The 24,934-nt window shown below is 38.4% G+C and overlaps 1 protein-coding gene across 2 annotated transcripts in view; it reads right to left on the bottom strand.

The window, feature by feature from the left end:
• SCUBE2 (signal peptide, CUB domain and EGF like domain containing 2) overlaps window positions 1-20,642 on the bottom strand; it is a 55,860-nt gene extending 35,218 nt beyond the window's left edge. The window contains exons 1-7 of one of the 2 annotated variants that reach the window (XM_070957473.1): window positions 20,534-20,642; window positions 14,861-14,983; window positions 11,547-11,672; window positions 10,322-10,456; window positions 5,130-5,255; window positions 2,741-2,857; window positions 333-422 (exon numbers count right to left, since the gene is read on the bottom strand). In XM_070957473.1, coding sequence (XP_070813574.1) covers window positions 333-422; window positions 2,741-2,857; window positions 5,130-5,255; window positions 10,322-10,456; window positions 11,547-11,672; window positions 14,861-14,983; window positions 20,534-20,642 — 826 coding nt within the window. Of the gene's footprint in view, window positions 1-332; window positions 423-2,740; window positions 2,858-5,129; window positions 5,256-10,321; window positions 10,457-11,546; window positions 11,673-14,860; window positions 14,984-20,500 lie in introns of both variants that reach the window. The other variant, XM_070957472.1, reaches the window with a different exon arrangement.
• Window positions 20,643-24,934: the final 4,292 nt, after the last annotated feature.

The raw sequence follows: 24,934 nt of genomic DNA on the forward strand, positions 1-24,934 counted from the left end.
TTCTACATATTTTAAACAGAAATTACAACTGTAATTAACAAATAGCATTGTATCTCTATGAAAAAGTTTTTCTGAATATATTACATGTCAACTGGCAAAAACAGAGAACTTGAGAAGCTGTGCAGCGGCAGGGACAATTGGTATCTAACTGTATTGAACTGAAAGCATATAGACTTTCAGTTCAATACAGTTGAACTGTAGGTGGAATTATGTGGAATAAGAATTTTCAGTTTCTGTAAACTCATTACAGCAGTGGTTGTTATTTGTGCTATTCATACAGCAAAGTTTGGAAATCTCTTACAAATAACTATCAGACCTGAACATCTCTTTACCCATAAGCAGTCGCCGCTTCACTCGTTTGTCTGCATCAGCTCCTGCCGTAACATTGTTTTCAGAGATTTCTGTGGTTGCTTCTACTCTTTCTTAGTACAAAAAAGAAAAGAAATATCAAATGATCAGGCAAGGAGTAAAAACTAATGTTCTAGACAATACATTTTGGTTAAGAAAATAATTATCTACCTGGTAACTTTGAAGGGATTTTCCTCACTGTCATATGACAGACTTTATCTTTGCTTGAATTATAGGTTCACCCCCTTTGGGTTTATACTGCACAATAGACCATGTTTACCTGTTGTTTACATGTTGTTTTAATCCAACCTTTGTTATTTGTCATGCTATACAGCTTAGCCTATTGTGTAAACCCCACGGATTGTGATATCAGTTAACCATGGTTAAGTAATCCTGTGTGTGACTCAGCTCAGTGGTGGGTTGCCCCCAGTTCGGACCGGTTCGCAAGTAAAACCAGCAGGAGACCCCGCCCACCACCCCGGATGTCGTTATCAGCAATCTGCACAGTGCGATCCCATTGCAAACTGGTAGTAAAGGTAAGTAGAACCCACCGCTGACCCAGTTCATATAGCTCTATTTGATACACGCTATATAAAAGAAAAGAAATTATCATCCAAAATGAAGGATTGTAGAAAATAAGTTTTGTTCTGGCTCAATTTTATCTAGAACGTGTTTTTCTAGTAAATGTGTTTTTAACTCAAAAAACCTTCTTAGGGGATAATGAGTTTCCCTTTGCTTATAAAATATATTTTCTTAGAGCAGCTCCTTTGGCAATCTTGGGTTTTTTCCTCTCTGCCATAAAAATGATGTTCTTTCCTGCCAGTTTTCAGATTATTCTTTTGCAACTATTTTTAGAATCCCCCTGCTGCTCTTATTACACTGATGATCTCCTTTGTCATACAGCTATTATAATCAATAAGCAGCAAGTTTAATTTACATAAAGTACCTGATACAATACATGATTACTTATAAAATTCATCAACAGTAGGCTGGACAATCATCTCTTAGGGATGCCACTGTAGTGGATTCCTGGGCAGGTGATTCGACTGGGTGATCTCAAGGATCATTTCAAATTTTTAAATTTTGAGTCTATGGTGTAATGGCCAAACAAAGGATTTCTTGATATGTTGATATTTTAATCAATTTAAGTATTTAAGCTTTAAGGAGTCCTGGTGGCCCAGTGGCCCATTATTGGAGGCAAACTCTGCCCATAGCTTTGAGTTCAATCTTGACAGGGTTCCAGGTTGACTCAGCCTTCCAACCTTCCGAGATTGATAAAATGAGAACCCAATTTATTGGACGCAATATGCAAATAAAGCTTCTACATTGTAAACCACCCATACAGTGCTGTAAAGAGCAATGGGGCAGTATATAAGCCTAAATGCTATTACTACTATCAATTCTTCAAGTGAAAGCACCAAATTTCAAATTCACTGCTTATGTTTGAAAAAACGTATCATGTTAACAGCATTACAGTATAAATAATTAAGGTTTACTCCACCCTAATCTTTGGCTGAAATACAGTATATAATGCCTAATATATAATGCTTAGTTTATTCATCATATTAGTTACAAGTTTATTCTACCCTTGTGACAAGAGAATTTAGGATGGCATTTCTAATGTTTTCAACCATAGCAAAGCTTCTAAAGTACTGGAAAAGTTCTTTAAATTCCAGGGAGATATTCAGAAATTTATCTACTTTGAAAGTAACCCATGTTGAACTGTATAGCATAGCCAAACATCAGAAGTTGACCATAGGGAATGTTTATGTCATTTTGTATTATGTCACAACATGTTTTATGATATTTTCTATTTCATAAAATATTTCATAACATTTTCCAAATTTCATTTCCCTGGATTTTGGATATATCGGTAAGTCAACCCATTTGAGGTACCTTGGTTCAAGAGTTGTTACCTTACAATGCACCATTTTGCCCAATTAAAGGCTATAGACATAACGAGTTTAAGTAGCATATAGGTACTGTAGTATTCTAACCGGGAATATTTTAATTCATCCCAACCCCTGGTCAATGGACCAGTACCCACTGGGAACCGACAACATATCCGGTAGGCGAGCATGCAAAACTTCATTTGCTCATGTGTGAGATTAGGTTGTGTGCATGAAACCAGCCCCTCCCCTCTCCTGCCCACCGCCACCACCACTGCTGAGCCAGAAAGCTTGGGGATAGCTGTGTTAATGGAAGTTAACACAGACTAATCCCAATCCAACATGTTTTTCATACGTAAACAAACGATTCGGATTTTCTGCAATTTTTAAGTGAACTGTAAAGAAATCTGTATTTTCACCGAGAGAAATCATTCATTCAGAAACTGTTACATGTTTATTTACAACCTGTCTACACATAATGTAGCAGAAAAGAAGTGAGATACCAATACATGTTTTTCCATTGGCATGCACCGTGTACTCTGGATGACATCCACAGAGAGGCCCATCTTCAGCATCTTCACAACTGTGCTGGCAGCCTCCATTACCGTGATTGCAAGTCACTGGAAAGTAAAGAATCAATTAAACTTCTGAAGTATTTATAAAGTACGTACCATTCTGAGCTCAGGACCTCTTCCCCTTGAATGTAACAACTTTGAGTCCTATATGGTTGTAGGTCTTTACTTTAGCAGAAAAATATCTATCCTTGTAACTTAACATAATTCCCAAATCAACATTTATTATATGCAAGGGCAGCAACAAAATTAAAGAATAACAGAGTTGGAAAGGATCTTGGAGATCTTCTAGTCCAACTCCCTGTACAAGCAGGAGATCCTATACCATTCCAGACATTGGCATTCTTTCTTTTAACAGTTAACATAAGGCAATTAAATTAATTATATTTTTGTATTTATGAATTTATTTATCAAATTTATATGGCTGCCTGCTGCCCATCTCATAAGATGTTACCCTTATACTATATGTTATACTATACATAATAAACAATAAAGTGTTAATAATTGATATTATTGTTAATTATTATTAATAGTTAAATAACTGTTTAATTATTTAATACTACACATTACATTTTAAATCCATTGATTTATATTGTATAAAACTGATGAGTCAATAAAAACCAAGTTATTGTAGTAATGTCTATGGAGATTCTCAGTCATCCTGATCATGGTTGTCTCAAAAGTGCTTTTTTTCAAGAGACAACTGGACTGTCTGTTTTTTTCTTTGAAGATATTTTATTTCTCATCCAAGAAGCTTCTTCAGCTCCACACCATCCAGTCAGAGCTGAAGAAGCTTCTTGCATGAGAAACAAACATCTTCAAAGAAAAAAACAGAAAGTTCAGTTGCCTCTTTAAAAAGCACCTTTGGGTTACTGTAGTAATGTAACAAGCATATTTTTATTTCAGAATCAAACCTGATATTTAAAGATAGCACTTTCTCTCTGTCATCAGCTTCCACTTAAACCTGCAAAGTTTAGTATGAGTAGGACACTCATTGAGTTGAGGCTATCCCTTGCCCGTACTTTGAATCAGTGGTGGGTTGCCCCCGGTTCGCACTGGTTCTAGAGAACCGGTAGTAAAACCAGCGGGAGGCTCCGACCACTGACCCTGACATCATGAAAACACTTCTGTGTATACACAGAAGAGCGCGCGCGAGCGAAGGAATTGCACGCACATGGCCCCGTTGCGAACCGGTAGTAAAGGAAAGTAGAACCCACCCCTGCTTTGAATGTCTATTGATACTGCACACTTGTATAAAAGATATGGGATTTCAATCAGGACACTATATCCATCATCTTACAGATTTTGATATCCTTCTGTGGACACCGATGCTCTCGGCTAAACTGCATTACTGCATTAAATATGACAGTGATATTCCTGCCTATTCAAAAATAATGGTGCTTAACTTAATTGAGTTACAGTAACTTCTGATTGGTTGGTATATAGCAGTGATGGCAAACCTTTTCGGCACCAAGTGCCAAAAAGGTTGCATGAACACATCGTGTGCATGTGTGTGCTTGTCGGGGCCGCGCTTCGGAAAAGCCGAACTTCCAGGTTCTAGCACGCATGCACGCCCACTGATCAGCTGGCCGGTGCGCATATGCAGGCTGGTTTTTGGCACTGCCACGAACGTGAAGGGATCACTCTGGAAACGCCGAACGTCTGAGTTCTGGCACACATGCACACTTGACAATCAGCTGGCCAGCGAGCAGTGCACACCGGTTTTCAGCACTTCCATGCACCCGAAGGACAGCTGATTGTCGCGTGCACATGCATGCCAAAAACCAGGAAGAGAAACAGGCAAGATCGCGTGTGCCAGGCGACATGGCTTCGCATGCCACTTTGGGCACACGTGCCATAGGTTTGCCATCACAGGTATATAGTATTGTAGATTCATTTTTTGATTAGAAAGTCAACGAGAAGACATAATTCTGAATTCAAGATTGGACACCAACAGTTATTTTATATATATTTGACTACTGAATTCTATTTCAAAAGCTCTAGCTGAATTCAGTTAAAATTCTACAAAGAAAGAGTAACAGAGTTGGAAGAGATTTCTTCTGCAAAGAAAGATTTGCAATCTAACACATCTCTAATGCATGCCATCCACTCCATACTATCAATCCCATCTGCTGCATCTGATAATCATTAAAATTATCACAAGGCAAAACTTTAGTGAGCAGAAGTGAACAAAAACCAAGTGAACAGTGAAAAAAAATTTAACCAAGAGATAATCAGATAAGGGTAAGAAAAGTGCTTAGCAATTCCTTCTGATCAGAAAGGTTGCATAAGAGTCAGGTAGATGTAGAATGTTGCATACAAATGCAGTCTCTTTGGTTCCTGGCCAGTTCAAATCCAGGTCTGCATTCGCAGTCCACTCCTCCTTTTGGCGCTTCTTTGCAGATATGGGCACAACCATGATCCTTATTCATGCAGCTCACACCTTCTATAAAACAATCAATGTGGATGTATCAGTATTCTCTGAGGTTTTTAAATACAGGTAACAGATTCTAGATATTTATCACCATTTAAGAATTAAGTGGGCCGTGAGACAATCTATCTTATATAAAAAAAGGAATAAAGTTTATATAGCAAGAGTAGAAGTATAATATGAAGCACCCCTTCAAAGCTTAACCAAATCTATAAATCTGTTATAATTTTTAAAGGGAAAATGGCACAAATGGAGCCGTTAATTATGAATTGGTATTACCTTCACAATGTTTCATGGAATAGGATGAGCTGAGAGAGGTGGGTTGGAAGATACAGTAAGCAGAAGATGGATCCTCGATATATTTAAAATATACTATACCTCAGTAAATACTTTATTCCTAACAATATAGACATTCTTGAAGAGGGCAGACAACTAACAGAACTCAAGAAGTTCAATAAACTTTTAGAGAATACCAACATGGTGACAACTGTATACGTACATACATACATACAAAAGGCATATATATGAGTGAGACTTCCCCTCTCAATAGATTTTTATGGATAGGTAATTTTATGGCCAGTCTTTAACTTGGACCAGATAAGCATATCTAAATTTGAAAGATTCATTTACTGAAAGTTTGGTCTTCTCTAAAAGTCTTGCTATTGATTCATGAACTTAAATGTAAAATTAGGGAGAAAGTCTCATTGAAATTCATCCTGATGCCCGCTAAACATGCAGAAACATACCCACCATATAAAGAATGAAGCAGCTTGTTCTTCCCCAGTCTAAGATATGCATAAAACCTACCTACATTTATCCAGGGAAAGAGTGTTACTGATTTATTGTTAGCTACAGAAGGGGGAAAATTAATTCTAAATAAGTAGATGCATGGAATTATCCCTTGTTCTGATTTATTTCTTATAATGGACTCAATCAAGCAAACACATATTACTTAAAGTCTAGGGTTTTCTTTAATATCAGCATCTAGTCAAAGGGACTTAAAGGAAATTCACATTAGAGACTTTCTGTAATTTCTGAGACCATGCAAAGCATGTCTGTAGTACTGAACAAATTCCATAAGAAAATCTTAATAAAGATTCTCTTTGGGGATATTTTGTTTTATAAGAAGGGTGGCTATATAAATAAAATAAATAAATAATGGTTTACTACCCTCTGTCAATTAAATCAAAGAATATATAGAGAGAGGGGGAGGGGGGAGAGAGGGAGGGGAAACAAGTTCCCATATCATGCCAATAAAGTAACAAATATTCAATGTGGAATCATTTTTATAATCCGAGGGGTGGGGGTAGATTTTGCCATGAATTTACAATTAGGAAAATAATTACCTTGAAATGGATCAGCCTTTTTAAAAAATATTTTACGTATTCAAACAATTATCCCTATTTAACATAAGAAGGAGAAGCAAGTCTCCCAGATCAAACCTTAACAAAAAAGAAACAGATTGAATGAATTCTGGAAATGAAGAATTTCCAATATATTTTCCCTTTAACGGTAAACCTTCAGAGCAGGGGGGTGGTGGATGGGGGGATAGACATCTTAGAAATCCATAGGGCATTCAAAAAGGTGCTGTGGACTAATTTACAGACTACCTAATAATGATGCATAATTCATTATGTGCATCAGGAGCTCCTCATTCCAGCTTGAAAACAGTAGTTAAAACAACGTATAATGCATTCCAAATCAAGCTGTCCTATAATTTATGAATTAAGTTTTGTTTGCTATTACTTTCCTTATCCCAAGGAAAAAGTGTGACTAACATCATGCCCTTAGAAATCTGCAGCATTTTAATAAGCCATGTTTTCATTCCACTTTCTTCTAAAGTGACTCTGACTAACAAAGGGGTAGCTGCTATATTGCTTTGATTATTCTGCTCTACTGGTTCCTTGATTCCTTTCCCACAGTGAGAAAACTAGGAATACAATGATGTCTTCACTCCATCAGAAACACAAAAGACACAAAAATCCATATTAAACCCGCAAATCACTATTATGTTGTCAGTCCAGTCTTTTTCTATTACAAAGGATCACAAATTAGTCTTATTAACTCTTCTGTTGTTTGGCATTTGAAAGGTTCAACATGCCAGTCAGTTAGCTAAAAGACTTATAAAAAGCATTAAGAAAATTAACACCTTAGCTTCTGCTAATAGTGTGATTTCTTTATGCATATTCAGGAACCAAGGGTTATACTGTATAAGCAACTACTTTGGCAAAGTAGTTGCTTCTGTCTTACTGAAGACAGAAACTTTTCAAATAGGGAATTTTGATTTACTCAGTTCTGCATAAAGAGAAAATGTTAAATTATTCCCCTGAAAGTTGTAATGCAAAAGAAATAGCCACATGCTGAAATACTGCCTTTTACTAATCACAAATATATTATCACCATTAAATGCCTTTTGATTGAAAGAATTTGTAAAATTAAGAATTTTCATATCAATTAAATAACATAGAAACAAAGAACAACAATTAATCCTATTTCAATAAAAAGCTTAAATTTTGAAATTCAAAAGATACCATCTTTATAGTGATAACATTTTCATGAGGAGTAAATAATGCAACTACTAATTAAGTTTATTTTCTCTCACAATCTTGGGCTTCTGTAAAATGAATTAAAATCCTGTAAACTGGTAGATAGCAAGTAGTAAATTTGATTTTGCAACTCATCATCATCATCATCATCATCATCATCATCATCATCATCAAACACATATTTACAGCTGCTCCATATCACTAGTAGGTTTTATCAATACAAGCTAATTTTATATGCTCTGAAGATTCTTCTCCAAAAACTTAACAATGTAGAAAATGATCTAGAAAGGAGTTCTAAAGTACCGTATTTTCCGCCGTATAAAACGACTGGGTGTATAAGACGACCCCCGACTTTTCCTGTTAAAATATAGGGTTTGGGCTATACTAGCCATTTAAGACTACCCCTCTTCCAACATACACCAAATAAAAATTAAAAAACATCAACTGGCTCACCCACAATGTAAAAGCAATGTGCTAGACCCAAAATGGCCCCTGCAACAAGCAGGAACCTCACACAGCCACAAAAAGCCCAAAAACCCAACTTTCACACTTTACACACACAAAATTCCACATACAGCTTTGTGAGATTCTGTGTGTTTGTGTAGTTAGAGTGAAACACTACAGAAACACACTAAATCTCAGAAAGTTGCACAAATATTATTTTATTTTATTTTATTTTTATTTTTATATGAAAGCTAAATTTAAAACTTCCTAAACTTTAAATGGCTAGGTCTAAAAAAGAACAACTAAAAAAACTATTTTTTTTTAAAGCTCCCAAAGGGGAAAAAAACTTACCCAATAGAACAGGGGTCTCCAACCTTGGCAACTTTAAGACTAGTAGACTTCAACTCCCAGAATTCCTCAGCCAACTTTGCTTTGCTGGCTGAGGAATTCTGGGAGTTGAAGTCCACAACTCCCTGCCTGCTTGATTGCAGGCAGGGAGTTGCTTGCTGATGGAATGGATTCAGGCAAGCGAAGCAAGGCAAGCGTTGCGACTAGCAGCTAAAGTAAGCAAGCTGCAGGGGAAAACTTTTTTCCTTTTACATGGCTCTGGCGATCCCAGCTGAGTTGCCTGATTAGCAGGCAACTCAGCTGGGATGGTCAGAGCTTGGATCACCAGAGCCATTTAATGCTCATCAGAGCCTTTCGGGCTGGTCTGCCTGGTTACAGGAGAACGACACCTGGCATATAAAACGACCCCCGACTTTTGAGAAGATTTTCATGTGTTAAAAAGTCGTCTTATACGATGGAAAATACAGTATTCTGATCAAATATCAATCAAACTCAATAAATGAAATGACATTCATAGTGACCCCATAATAATATAAAAAGAAATGTGAGTTTTATGTCTTTTTAATTAAAATTAAATTTGAGAAGAGATTTCACAAAGGTTCCACTATAATCTCCTAGTCAGTATCTTCAGTCTCTAAAGGAAAATGGCTAAAATTATCTCTTCAAACATTCTTTAAAAGACCAACTATCCGAGTACTTGAAATGGGGTACAGTCTACCAGGGGTGGGCAAATGTGGGTCTTTTACAACCTGTGGACTTCAACTCCCAGAATTCCTGAGACAGCCAATCTGTCTCAGGAATTCTGGGAGTTGAAGTCCACAGGTTGTAAAAGACTCACATTTGCCCACCCCTGGTCTAGTCAGACTAAAAAGATTGTGATTTTTTTTATCCTAGTGTTTTGGGAATGCTCATTGAGGGCAAGTTTCAAGACTCCATCACCAAGTAGAAGTTCACTGAATTCCTGCTTTGAGCATGTAAACCACAATTACTCCAACTAACCTTTTAAAGGAACATGAGAAAAAGAAGAGTGCCTTCACAGAGGAAGAAGCAGAAGGTATAAATGAGAAATGACTACCAATTCTGTACCCTTTTTCCCACTATCTCAGAGACTGTTGCCTGATTTTAATGGCATCCATTCTTAAGATGTAATAATGAATTCCTAGCTATGCATGCCCAAGTCACTGAGAAGTAATTGTCTAATGCATACCTGTCAGTACAGAATCCACATAATGTAATAGTTAAAAACAGGCAAGAGACAGGTTATAATTTTTCCTTTTATCATTAGCATATCATATAACATCTTTAGAAACTCCACATACTGTATATGATCATTCTATATTACAACATGATTCAAGAAAATTGATTCTGAATGGTGGGGAAAAGGAACGGCCTTGTGCAGGGGTGAAATCCAGCAGGTTCTGACAAGTTCTGGAGAACCGGTAGCAGAAATTTTGAGCAGTTCGAAGAACCAGCAGCGGAAATTTTGAGTAGTTTGGAGAACCGGCAAATACCACCTTTGGCTGGCTACAGAGTGGGTTGGGAATGGAGATTTTGCAATATCCTTCCCCCAGGAGTGGGGAGAGAATGGGGATTTTGCAGTATCCTTTCCCTGCCACATCCACTAAGCCACGCCCACCAAACCACACCACGCCCACCACGCCACACCCACAGAACCAGTAGTAAAAAAATTTGGATTTCACCACTGGCCTCGTGCATGTTTTCGTAAAAATTAAAAGCTTATACCTTCTGAACGGTGAATGCAGGTGTGCTGATTATCACTGAGGAAGAATCCTTCATTGCAACGACATTCATAGCTACCCACTGTATTGATACAAGCATGTTGACAGCCTCCATTATTGACCAAGCATTCATCCATATCTGAAATACATATGGTACCAGTTTTGAACCAACTCCATGTAAGCTTGTAAGCCACTCAAAGTTACTTTGAAGTGAGAAGAGTGGTAAATAAATAAGTAAGTAAGTAAGTAAGTAAGTAAGTAAGTAAGTCTATACCACCTGCACACAGAAAGCTATGGCCTATTGCTCTCTTAGGTAGGCAGCCTCAAATACATTTTGTTTGGCTAAAGTAGGAGAATAACAAATACTCACTTCATTCTTTGATGTGGAATGGAAGTGGGATTTGGATGATGGGGACAGGTAGACCAAATCTGCCTTGTGGGCAGAAAGCTCCCCGTCAAGCCCTTAATATGATCCAACACTATAAACATGAACCACACTGGGTTCTGTACTCACTTATTCCTTTTCATCTGTGGCTTGGGCTCAAGGAGAAAATGGGAAATTTCTATTTTAGATTCATTACAGTTCAGGTGTCATTTAAAACCCACTTAAAATCCAGCTATGATTAGCTGAAATAAACTACCATTTACAAATTTATTTAGTAATTTTCTAAATCATGGTTAAGATTAAATAAGGGTCATCTGATTTTGATTAATAAATTGTTATTAGTATACAGTATAAATTTCTGCTATTTTCATAAATACATGGAATAACAAAAATGCTATTTTGCTGAATTAGCATTTCACTTTGTATAGGCCAGGGGTGTCAAACTTGATTTCACTGAGGGCCGCATCAGGGTTGCGTTTGACCTTGGGGTGCCAGGGTGGGTGTGGCCAGCTCGACCTTAGTCGTGTCAGGGGCACCTCAGGTGGCCTGAGGGCTCTGCCAGCGAAAACAGGCTCCCAAATTCCGTTTTCAGCTGCGACGGCGTCCTGCAACCCTCTGCCAGCAAAAACGTAGCTTGGGAGGGGCACACGCAGACCTCCGGAGCTCTGTTTTCACTGGCAGAAGCACTGCAGGCCGATCCTTTGCTGTTTCCAGGGCAGCTCCACGAACCAGATCTAAGCACCCCACGGGCCGCATCCAGCCCCCGGGCCTTGAATTTGATATCCTGGTCTAGGCACATAATAAATATGTCAGTACATAATAACTTTTTGGGGCACATCCTTACCAAGACAATTATGACCATCCTGAGCCAACATGAAGCCATCATAACATATACAGCGATAATTGCCTGGAATGTTAAAACATTCATGGACACAACCTCCATTGAATTCATTATCACATTCATCAATATCTGGAGAATAAAGCAAAAGTCAGCATGATAGATGCCTACTTGTTTGTTATAGATAAGTTGTGACAGGATTAAATTGTCTATATGTTACTAGTAAATGTTCTTAAATCATTTAAACTTTGCAAATAGTGTATTTTTTTCAAAAATAAATTATCTAAATCTTCTCATATACAGTACTGCTTCCATTTTGTTTGTTTGTTCAGTGTATATAACTGCCCATCTTACATATGTGATTCCTGGCAGCTCATAGAGTTAAACAAACACATACAAAATACAAAAAGTAACAAAAAGCATGACTACAAAAATCCATTAAAACAATAAAATCTATTAAAAACCATAAAAACCATAATCTGCAGGGAAATGCAATCCATTTTATTAATAGAATAACCATTTGGTAGGCTTCATACCACCACTGCCAGACCTTGAGGTAAGTTGGCAAAGCCATGTCTTAACTTTCTTCCAGAAGACCAATAAGGTCGGGGCTAATCCGATCTCAAGGGGGACAATGGTTCCCAAGGTTATGTGCCATGTCAGAAGAGGGTCTCCTCTTGGGCCTTGTCAGATATCATTCCTTAGAGAATAGGACCTATAACTTTCCTATTGTGCTGGACCTTAGGGAACAGGTAGGTGTAACCTGGGAGAGAAAGTCCTTCAAACAACCCAACCCAATGCCATGTAGGGCTTTGAATTAAACCTGGAAGCAAATTGGTACCCAATGCAGCTTGTATAGCAGTGGTGTAATATGTGCTGATCTAGGAGCAAGAATTTTGCACCAGCTGAAGCTCCTGAACGCTCTTCAAGGGCAGCCCCATGTACAGCCCATCACAATAATCCATGAGGAAAATGATCAGGGCATGAGTAACTGAATGTAGAGCCTGCTGATCCAGTAATAGGGGCAACTAGTCCACAACCCAAGGAGTCTGGAGGATCTCTTTTCAAAAACTGCCCAACAACATCTCAGAATGATATGGTTATGTTCTAGAGCAGGGGTCAAACTCAAGGCCCGAGGACCAGATCCCGCCCACAAGGTGCTTAGATCTGGCCCATGGGGCTGCCCTAGAAACAGTGAAGGACTGACCCGCAGTGCCTCTGCCAGTGAAAATGGAACTCAGGAAGGCTCCTGAGCTCTGTTTTCGTTGGCAGAGGGTTGCAGGAGGCCATCGCAGCCAAAACGGAGCTCAGGAGCCCGTTTTCACTGGCACAGCACTCGGGGCCCCGACACGAATGACATTGAGCTGGCCACACCCACCCTGGCCATGCCTCCACGCCCCCCCAAGGTCAAACATAACCCAGATGTGGCCCTCAATGAAATCGAGTTTGACACCCCTGATCTAGAGGTTCAGCATAATGCAAGAATTAAGCACAATTTATGAATATTGGTTGCTTCTTTGGAGTTAAATGACAGTGGCCAGTATGTCTGGTTAGTATTACCAGATTAAAGACAGCCCCTCCCAATAATCTCACCCAATAGGTTCATGAGGATGTTGAAGAGCATTGGGGGGGGGTGGAGAGACAGAATTCTACATGACATTCTAAATGCCAAACAAGTATCTTCCAGAACAAACTTTTTGACACAGACAAAACCCCAAGGTAAAAACCCCATGGTTACACCATGTGGCCCACTATATAATACTATGATCAATTGTATCAAAAATAGGAGAAATAGAAAGTTTTATTTTCTATATAAATCATCCACCATGATGTTCAAAGCAGTCTCGAAGTTCTACTTTGGTCTTAAGCCTAACTGAAACAGAGCTATTTGATCCATGGACATGAAATGGTGAGATAATCACCTTCTCAATCACCTTTTTACAGAAATAAAGTTCTTCAGATTGGCCTAAAGTTGCAAAGCTGACCTAAGTTGAGAGAGTTTCTCTGGTGTCAAAAGGGGATTTAATCATACAGTCGAAAATGCAATGTATGTATACATATGTATCAATAGGTATGTAAAATAAAATATGAAGATTCTGGAGCTTGAAAAGCTTTTTCTTCATATTTATACTGGATGCTGCAATTAGAATGGAGTTGGATCTGTAATGCAGGCAAACATTCAGCTCTCTGCCTATGTCCTCTTCATCTTCGCTTATTATGTCCCCTGGGTCACCTTCCCTTCTTCAATCAATGTAATCTTTTATGCCTTGCCCTCCCACCCAATCTTAAACAATCCACTTATCAGCTGACCAGCAGTTTGCAGGGAAACATCTTTAGCATCTTTGAATCAGCTGAAAACAGCTGTTTTTTCTCTCTCACACAAAAAAACTACAGGAGCACCATAAATATTCATTTTAATTTTCACTGGTGTTTCAAATATCGTTGATGATATTGGTGGGTGGGAAGCCAAACATCATTCTGAGCAAGATTATGTTTACTATTGATTTAACATGTTTTATGAATAATCATTTATCAATCTGTATTATGTGTTAACATAATCATTGTGGAGTGTTCAACTAATCATTGTTAAAATAATGATTTAGCACAATATGATTCTGTATGTGCATACGCATATTGCGAAGAGTGTACAGGTAGTCCTTGACTTACAACTGTTCATTTTGTGACCATTCGAAGTCACTGAAAAAAGTGACTTATGACCATTTTTCACACTTATGACCATTGCAGCATCCCCAGTCACATGATCAAAATTCAGATACTTGGCAACTGGTTCACATTTATGATGGTTGCAGTGTCCTGGAGTCATGTGATCACTTTCTGACAAACAAGGTCAAAACTGTCTCATTTAATAACTAAAATTTTGGGCTAAATTGTGGTCCTAAGTTGAAGACTACCTGTCTATCATGTTGACCAACTGGAATGTTTCCATGCAAAGAAATAAATCACCTCTTTTAAAAACAGTATGTTCTGATTTGAACATGGAATAGGATTTTAAACATTTTGCAATCTAGAAAAATAACTATATGGCTTGAAAAGCGGAAAACTGAACAGCCCATTCCAGTCTACTGGGGAAAGAACCTGAAATGCACTCACTTATAAAATACAATCAAGAAACTGTTATAAACCAGGTTTTATGAAAGTGTGATGAGGTAAAGTTTAAATTAGGTCACAAAAATTTATTGCCACAATATACTTAAATAACACTATTTTACAAATACCTGCATTTTGTCACTATTATTGAACTAGATATTTGGAGCAATCATATTCAGTCAAAACCAGCTTTATGGTTTTAGCACACTCACCTTCACATGTTTTTCCTTCTCCACTGTATCCTGGCTTACAGGTGCACTTATACAATTTCAAAGTATTCTGACAAATTGCATCTGGGTGGCAATCATCAATTCCTTGTGCACACTCATCCACATCTGTGCGAAGAGAAATGAGAGTGACAATGTAATTAATATTTATAGCAGTAGCTTCGTGTATGAAAACCACAACATTTGATCAAAAGCAATAGTTAACAGTAAGACTGTAGTAAGACTACAGGTACCTTGGCACCTATATTCATCATCCCAAATGGCATCTATAAAACTAAAAAATTAAACAAAAATTAGTTTTTGTGGGTGAAAATGAGTGAAACCCTGATGATCTGATGTCTTGATTCTTCATGGGAAGGATCCAAAATGATAACTGGGGCAATATGTCTTGAGACTTTTCAGCCTTGGCCATCCAAAGAAATGGATAGAGTACTTTTCAATATTTTTCTATTAACCATGGGCTTGATCCATGCCCTCCCCAGCACCTTGGTGAGACTGAGAAGGCATAATTGAATTTGAAAGGTGACCAATGCTTAAGTCTAGGTAGTGTGCAAATTGTAGTCCTATCTACAAGAGGAAGACAGAATAATTTATCAATGGAATGACTTGCCTGCAAAAGTTCTGGGTGCTCCAACACTGGAGATTTTTAAGAGACTGGATAACCACTTGTTTGAAATAGTATAGGGTTTCCTGCTTGAGCAGGAGGTTGGACTAGAAGACCTCCAAGGTCCCTTCCAACTCTATTATTCTGTTCTGATCTTGTAATAACTCACATTATTATCTCCGTCCACCTGAACTGTAATAAATTCTACAAATAGCCAAAACAGTAGTTGGTGGAGAATGCAGCATACTGCTATGAATATTTATATGGATACGATAGGCCCTACATTAGCTACAAAGTGCATTCAAACCTAATATGGACCATTTTCTGTCTAAATTTATTTATTGGCTTGAAGATATTGGTAGGTACTTGATGCAGGCTCCATACTGCCTATCTTCAGGCCAATACATAAATATAGTTTAATGAAATGATATCCAACTATCCATAATATTTATTTTTATTTATTTACTTATTAAACTCTATGTCATCCATCTTACCAAGGCAATTTTAGGCAGCTTACACTAATTCAAAAATATTGTATAAAACATTAAAGCAATAAATAAAGAACTGCCTGTGGGACTGAGTTCTGTACCAGCTGAAGCTTCCGGATATTCTTCAAGAGTAGCCCCAACTAGTAGGTGTGGCAATAGCCCAACTGTGAGATGACCAGGGCTTGAGTGACTAAGCTCAGGAACTCCCAATCCAGGAAAGGACACAACTGGTACACAACATGAAGTTGCACAAAGGTTCTCCTAGGCACACTTGCCACCTGCTCATTGAGCAGGAGTTGCGAGTTTAGTAGAATCCCCAAGTTGCATATCAGGTCCAACTGGGATAGTGCAATCCCATACAGAACTAAAAATGTTAAAATTGTTAAACTGTTAAAGTTGTTAAACTGTTGTGAGCCGCCCTGAGTCCAGCTGGAGATAGGGCGGCATATAAATCTCTTTAATAAATAAATAATAAATAAATAAAGTACCAGAACCCAAGCTCCATGCACCCAAAGTCACCAAGTCTTACCAGGGTTCAGCCAAAGTCTGTTGTCTCCTATTCAGATCCCCACAACCTCCAGGCACTACAAGAGGGCAGCAAGAGCATCACTTGGGTCATCAAAGATGGAGATATAAATTTGATGACGGATGATCCCACCCAGAGATTTCATGTAGATGTTAAAAAGGAATGGAGAAAGTACCAAGCCCTGCAGCACTCCATAAAGGAGAGCTGTGCACTAGAGCTCCCACTCCCTATCATCCCCATTGGGGACTAACCTTAGAGAAAGGAGCCAAATTAGCACAAAACTGCAACACCTAGTCCCAAACTCCACCTCCAGAACTAAAGAATACTATGGTCAATGCTACTGAAGGCCACCCAGAGGTCAAGAAGAACAAGGATGGATGCACTACCGCATCCCGCTTTTGCCAAGATCATCAACATGTGCGACCAGTGCTGTTTCTGTCCCATAACCGGGCCTGAATCTTGACTGGAAGGCGTCTACACAATCCATTTCATCCCGGACCCTCTGAAGCTACCACGCAACCACTTTCTCTACCATCTTCCCTAAAACGTGGGAGACTGGATGGAAATTGTCCAGGCAGGTGGTATCAAGACATGGATTTTTAAGGAGGGGGCCAATCAATATTTCCTTGAAGGGCCTTGGAAACATCCCCTCCTACAGTGAAGAATTTATCACTGCCTGAATTCACCTGTCTGTCACCGTCTTGGAGGTTTTCCCTAGCCAGGAAGGACAGGGATCTAACTGACAGGTGATTGCACTGACAGCATCAAGGACCCTGTCCAGTTCATCAGGTCCAAAGGGCTCAAACTGTTCTCAGATAATCGGATAAGACCTTTCCCTAATGGATCTGTACCGTGCATGGGTTTCTAACTGGGAATAAATCCAACTGACTTTATCAGATGTTCCACAAATTCTTTTGTATAATCCTGAAGATGATCATACAAGTACTCCTATCACAGGATGGAATTGGTGATCCTAAACAGGGCCATTGAATGACACTTTGTGGACACAATAAGGATGGAGAAATAATGGTGTTTCACCACTCTTATTGCCACATGGTACACTTTAATAGCAGCTCTAAGTTGTGTCCAGTTGAATTCATCCCTTGTTTTCCTCCGGCGGCACTCTAAGCATCTCTTATCCCTTTTCAAAGCCCATAGTTCCTCCGTGAACCATGGGGAGTATTGGGAACAATGGGTCATGAAATGTCACACAGGCACCATCCTATCCAAAGCCTCGGCTGGCCTATCATTCCAGGATTTAACAAAAGTTTTGGCAGGTCAGTGCAGCAAGGACCTTGGGATATCCCCTAGTTCCCTCTATAATATACAGTTCTGGAAAAGAAGGAATATGAATATGAAATTTAAAAATAAAGAATTGGAAATCTAAAAGTGGGGTCCATTGCCCTTCTTTTTATGGACTTTAACCCCCCCCCCCAACTGGTTAAGCCAGAAGTTGGCAATTTTTCTTCCTTTTGGACAGATAGTTAACAGCTAAAGTGTAGACCTTTGAAAGACTTATGGTACTCTTTCACCCACTAAGAATCCTGAAAACTTTCCCCAAACTGAAATTCTTACCTTGCTTTTATTTGGAATGCACTCTTCAATGTGCTTGGTTTGACCCTCAAATGAAACAACTTTTGTAGACTGATGATAGTCGGATGAATGGATGGATATATAATGTAGTATTAATACAGTATATAGTAATTAATGTTTATCAACTGTATCCAATGGTGCATTTTAACTACTAAAAATATTTTAATATCTTTTTGAAATTAGCAGTGTGTTAAAATGAAGGCAAAGAGCGAGAGTTAAGACTCACTGGTGAATAAAAAAAATCAGGATGGCAATTGTGACCATAGAATCACACCCACAAATGGAAGGCAATTTGACTGCATGGTTATGATTGCCATCTTGTGTTTTTTAATCCCACCCCATTCCTGCCACCTCAGGAACTCTGTGGCAAAGAACTAAGTGGACTTGTCATTATGGCATCACAATTAAGTAATGCTATGCTGTAAGCCTCAGTTCCTATCACTGACAATGCAAAAAAGTATTGTGACATCACACCACATGTTCTGCCACTTTATATTTCCATCACAGCATTACACACATGTAAGCCACGTTTATCTTGCAAAACATGTTTTGAAACCTGCCCATCAGCTCTCCTCAGAAGGGGCTGATCAAATAGCCTTTCAATGCCATCTGAATAGATCTGTCAATTGATTTCTTTTTTCACTTGCTATTTCATTTACCTGTATTCAACTGATTTTTTTTCCTTTCTCTCTTTCACATCACATTCCATTGAATAGTAGATTTTTCATTAGCATTGTATAATTTTATTTCTGCAAGCAAGTTCTGTAGGAATGGTTCTGATCAGCGATAGGAAAAATATCCACTCCTTTCCACAATTATGCCAATGATGAATCATATTCTGTGATATCATTATGCTTTTTGCATTTGCAGTATGAAAATTCAGGCAAGTACATAAAGGATGGAATTTATATTGTCCTACACTATTGCAAATGTCCCATCACTTGTCTTAGAAGCCTATAGAATGTCACAAGGACTCAAGCACAACTTGAAAAAGGCATCAATGTTTTATGCTCACACTTCAAAAAAAATCTAGACATGTGTATAAAATGTGGCTTGACAATTGTTCTATATATTTGACAATATTTTCTTACAAAATATATTCAAAGGTGAAAGAAAAGCTATAGGAGTAAGAACTTCTACATTCAATCAAATAATTAGGTTCTATTACATCAATATTTTTATTTAATGTTTTTCACTCACGGTGCAATTGATTAGGCTTAAATTATCATATACTGGACACATTATGTGAAGTTCTAGCTCTGCTGAGAAATCTATAATGCTCAGAAAGTGAAAGGAAAGAGAATGACCAGCAGTAAGGCAAATGGATTTGATTATAGTGACAATAGATGTAAGATTCTACTACAAGGCAAGATTGGAGAGAAATTCACCATGAAAGTCTGTCTAAGAATCAGTACTGATTTGATAGGACATAATCACTTAGTTTACGCTCAAGGGGAAATGTTTTAAAAATCTTTTATTTTTGGATTTTTGTAAAGTCCAATTGGATTCTATAAATTCCATGTTATAAAAAGCTGTCATCATTTACTTGTAAAATATCAGGTGTATTCTATGAACTACTCTGCCTTGTACAAAGCACAATATAATTTCCAAAAGTCCCTACTGAGAACTTTCTAAGAGTTACTATCTGCACAACTCTATGCATGTTTATTCAAAAATTAGCCCACTAGGTTTAAATATATTTAATCTTCAGTAACTGTATGTTTGGATCATGCTCTAGTTTTTCTTAACTTCAATTTGCTTGTTTTAAGAGCTAGAAATCGGACTGAGTTTTTCCCCAAACGCAAAACACTAAAACGCTAGCACTAAAAATAGATGAAATGTCGAATTTAGTACTCCCGTGTCAAATGTAAGCACTAAAAACAGATGAACTTTATGCAAAAGGGAATGTAGAAGACCAATTGATTTGCTAGATAACCGCTGCCCCAAGCCTTTTTCCTAAGGAGGCTTATTCCACCCACATCCCATATCAGAAGCATGAGCCACACTCCGCTGTTTTGTTGCCAAAAAAAAAAAAAAGCCAGACAGGTTTCCTCTGCGGGCTCAATGTATCAAACGGACGGAAACTCGCCTCTAAATACGCCTTTCTGATTAAAGAGTCCAAAAATGCATTTGCCCAATAAGTGCCACAAATGCTGGCTGCTTAGCCGGGCTCCCAAGTGAGTTTAACGTTTAACTCCCCAACAGGCAGGAGCTTCCCCGCCTTCGAGCAAGGGGCACGGACGGACGCGAGGCAAGCTCAGCTGCTCGACCCAGCCGACCACAAACTGACTTGAAGCGCTCAGCCTGGATGGCATTTTAAGGGCGCAGCTCCGTAACGGCGACCCTACCCAAGAGGTTTACTCGCGAGATGCCCAAGCGCAGCGCGCAACACCTCGCTCCCCTTGCCTACTAACAGGGGAAAAGGAGCCCGGCGGGGCACAGCTGACCTTGGGGAGACGCGGTAAGCAGCAAGAACGTCGGCGGCAGGAGGAGGAGGTGGAGGAAGAAGAAGAAAAGAAGCGCCTCCACGGCGGAGCGAGGATGTCCGGACCCCATCGATCAGCTGGAGCTGCCTGCCGAGCTGCTGCAGCTACTGCTCTCGCTACCGCGGCTGCCGCCCCCTGGGTCCGGCCCCGCGCGCGTCCCGAAAAGGAGGCGTCTGCCGGCGGGCTGTCCCACCCCGAGGCACTGCCTTCCCTCACGTGTGAGCGCTGCTGGCGGGGCAAGGATCGGGCACGCGCCCAGGGAGGCGCCCACCCACCGCCTTCCCCCTTTTCCCGCGCTTCCGCGAAGACCTCGCGTCGCATTTCAGAAAGAACTAGTGAGCGACGGCTAAAACTCTCTCGTCTGAATAATAGTTGCCGTCTTGTTGTGATTCCACCCCCCCCGCCCCCCATATATTAGCATATTCGATAGAAGGGAGCGTTTTCCATTACTTAAAACGTTTTTAGCAAAAGCAGAGTCACTTCTGGTTTGCGCAAATGGAGAATGGCTTCGGTCATGGGTAGAATGGCCTTTAATAATATTGTTGCAAACTGGGAGGGTGGTGGCAGCTTGATGATGATGATGATGATGCATTTAAGTTTCCAAAGGTTCTCCCAATTAAAAAAAATAATAAAACTTTATTGTCAATTTAAATGTACACTAATCAGCATACGGTAAAATAAAATTTCGTTGCATTCAGCTCTCAAAAGGATAACCATTATGCAAATACCCACATACACATATATGACACAGAGAAACATCACAGTCTAGTTCGAATGTATACATATACATAGCCAGAAAAAAAAATCCTGCAAATTTACCGGACTGATGGCATAAGGAACAAAGCTGTTGCAGAATCTAGCAGTCCTGCTACAAATACGTTGAAACCTCCTCCCAGAAGGGAAGCAACAGAACAGACTATGAAGTGGGTTTGTGGGGTCTCTAACAAAGCTTCAAGCCCTAAGCAAATCTTCTGATAGACCTATCAACAATTTTCTAGCTTTTCCAGCCAAGGCTTCTCTTCAGCCCAGCTCAAAAAAAAAAAAAAAAAAATACAAAAGGACTTAGGGGATCTTCCTACTCAAAGTACACATTTTCTAAGCTAGCAAAGCTTGATCAGTCTTCAAACATCTGTGCCATGGTGCATTTTTGCTCAGTGGGGAAAATTTTTAATGAAATGTTCCATTATGATGGGAACAAAATGATGGAGATCTCAGTATAAAAAAGGAGTTTATTGGACAAAAACAAATACAATCAAAATCACTAGTCAGCCTAGCTGAATGAGTTATTATAAATTCAAGGCCTCAATTCAAGGCACGTTCATTGCAGAAAAAAATAATGAAGATTGGACATAACTGCATTTTGTTTGGATGACATTAGGCACATCCTCTGCATTTTTTCCTTCTGCCTTGTGCAGTTTTGTGTTTCAGCACTATCTTTAGCTTTAGAGAATTTGGAGAATAATTAAAAGTCCGTCTCTTTGCAAGGACTTTACCTGATCAAGGAAAATGCTGTCTCTGAGGCCCTATGTACAGTATAGCCAGCAAATCAAAAACTATCCAGAGGTTCAACCTATCTTCCTATTGAGGCTTAGTGGTGCATGAGAAAAACTAAGACTAGTTTTCCTTATTTCTGCCATGGATGAGGCAGATTGTTTTAAAACCAAAGCTGAATTCACATCTCTCTGAATTCTGAATCTTTCACATTTTTAGCAGATACTGTTGGGTCACAACAAGGGCTAGATATGTGTTATCAAGGTGCTCCATAAAATGGTAAAATTATCTGTATGGAAATATCTTCTGGACTGAATCTTAGTACAATAGTACAGTATGATTTGAAATATTGGAGAAATACAGATCGATACAGAAATAGGGCATACCATCAATAATTTTATATTTATTTATATGTCACCTTTATTATTTTTACAAACAACTCAAGGCGGTGAACACATCCAAAACATCTTCCTCCTCCTATTTTCTCCACAACAGCAATAATACTAATTTATATCACAGTTGTGGGGTCCTTGATGTCTTCTGAGCTTGGTTGTTTCCTTACAGACCTAGTTTCATTATCAAACTAAGCAACATCATCAATGCTAGATGTTTGGTAATGAAACATCTGCAAGAAAACAACCAAGTTCAGAGAGCACCAAGGATCCCACAATTCAACCCCAAGCTACAAATATTCTCGTCTGTCAATATATCACAATTTGGTTCCTTTATTGTGTAGGGGATTTCAGTAAATACAAAAAGCACTTAGTTTATTAAAGACCTTATAAAGTTTTTTTCAGCTTTTTAAATTAGCACCTTAAAGACAGGAAATAAAGATTTTTAAGCTGCAGCCTAACTATTTTTTTTAAAGTTAACAATACATATCTTTGTAAAGTTTAACTGGAAATACATAACCACCTTTCTTCTAGCAAGCAAGGAAAAATTAGAACTGCAAGGTGGTGTAATAATAATATTAATAATGTATGCCACCCAACTCTCAATGACTCAGGACATCTTACAACAATCATAGAAATTAGAGTAAAATTAATAGAAGATTAAAATATGCTAAGCACAATAAAATGATATTCTTCTCCCTTGCCAAGGCCTGGGTAAAAAACTCCTCAGAGATCCTTCAAACAACAGCAGAATGGGAGCCATCTGCATCTGGGGGGGGAAACTCATTCCAGGAACTACTAAGACACTAACTCATAGCAGGAGGAAGGGATAATATCAAGTTCTTGGCTTCCCTCCTTTGAGAGAAAGCAAAATTCTTCCAGACTTTCTTTAACAAAATTCACTGAAAGAGGAAAATGACAGAAATCTCAGCAACTGGATTATTTCTTTAGAATCCAAACTATCTGCCAACACATTTCAGACATGCCAAGTAGAAGTCACTAGCAAATTTACTTTGAGAAAAATCAGCTGGGGGTGGGGGAACGGAACAACTTCTAATCATACTGGTAAGCATAGTGCTCTTGATAAAGGGATGGTATGAAACATTCCGGGTTTCTATTCAGTAATTGATGGCTTAGCTAAATAAAAACATTTAAACATTGTTTTTATGCAATCTCGTTTATATACAGTTAATCTAAATTAACTGCTATCAGGACATTTTTTGGGAAAAGCATAAAATGAATTGTTTATCTACTGCACGTATACAGCTTGTCAAAAAAAAAACCAAGGAAATTATTATTTTTAAGTAATAGATTTCAACATATAATTTGTATACATTACTTGTTCCAGATTGGTATTTTTAAATTGTTTCAGCAGGGTTTTCCTTAGATATATTGGAGAGTTGAAAAATCACTACACAACTTTTCTGTGAAAGTTCACAGAAAATATAAGAGTGCAGTAGTCTTAAAACTCTTGCTGTTTTCCTTCCTGTATTTTTGTAAAAATAGGTTTCAGTACAGTATTTAGTCCACCAAAAATTAAGTATTGAAATGGGTTGATTGTTGAATGAACCTAGACTTTTTAAAAAATATCTCAGATATTGCTATACTACTGTATACTGTATTGTCACATGTAAATTCATGCAATACACTGATTAGTGTATTGAAGATAAAGGAAAATATTGTATTTTATTTAAAAAAAAAGAATTGTAGAGCTTTCCCAACTATCCACATAACTTTGAGTCAAGAGAAAAGACTACTATATAACATTTGTTGCCAATCTTTTTCCTGTTTCTGCTGGTTCCATTCCCAGTCCTAGTTGGCCATCTGATTTCCAAGGAAATAGGTGACAAAGCCTATTATACACCTTTGAGAATGTCCTTGGACAGTGTTGAAATAAGGTGAAGAATACAGCTTTAATACTGCTGCAGTTGTCCCAAGGATGTTTTTCAAAAGGCAACTGGACTTTCTTGGGTTTTTTCCTTGAAAACGTTTTGCTTCTCATCCAAGGAGCTTCTTGTTCTTCAGTTGTAATTGATGGAGAGGCTGCCTCACTACAGAGCTCGGGACATAAAGAAGGAAAATTGACAAAGCAGTAGAAGTGTTACTAGGGAATATTTCTGCCATGATTAGGTGCAAGGGGGGAAGGGCTCCAGATTGGTTTAAAACATTGCAGATTGGATATTGAATTTGAATCTGCGTGATTTGCATCCTTATCACAGAACAAATTATGTGGGAAATGAAGAAGCTCTGAAACGGCAACTTATGAATGAATTCAACAGTGAGATTTTTTGAAAAACAAGTTTCTAGCAGAATTTGCTGCATGCAATAAATATCAATGTGTGATGAAATACCTCTACATAATTCAAGCCAATTAGAATAAATAATTACCACAGATGGCATATTAAATTAATCTTGTTTATATTAGAAAAAACTTTATTGCAGTTCAAGTAAGCTATATCTATACAGTGTTTAAAAATAC

The sequence above is a fragment of the Pituophis catenifer genome, unplaced genomic scaffold (assembly GCF_029215685.1).
Source record: "Pituophis catenifer annectens isolate HBS135680 unplaced genomic scaffold, rPitCat1.0.hap2 SCAF_1, whole genome shotgun sequence".
NCBI classification, from domain to species: domain Eukaryota; kingdom Metazoa; phylum Chordata; class Lepidosauria; order Squamata; family Colubridae; genus Pituophis; species Pituophis catenifer.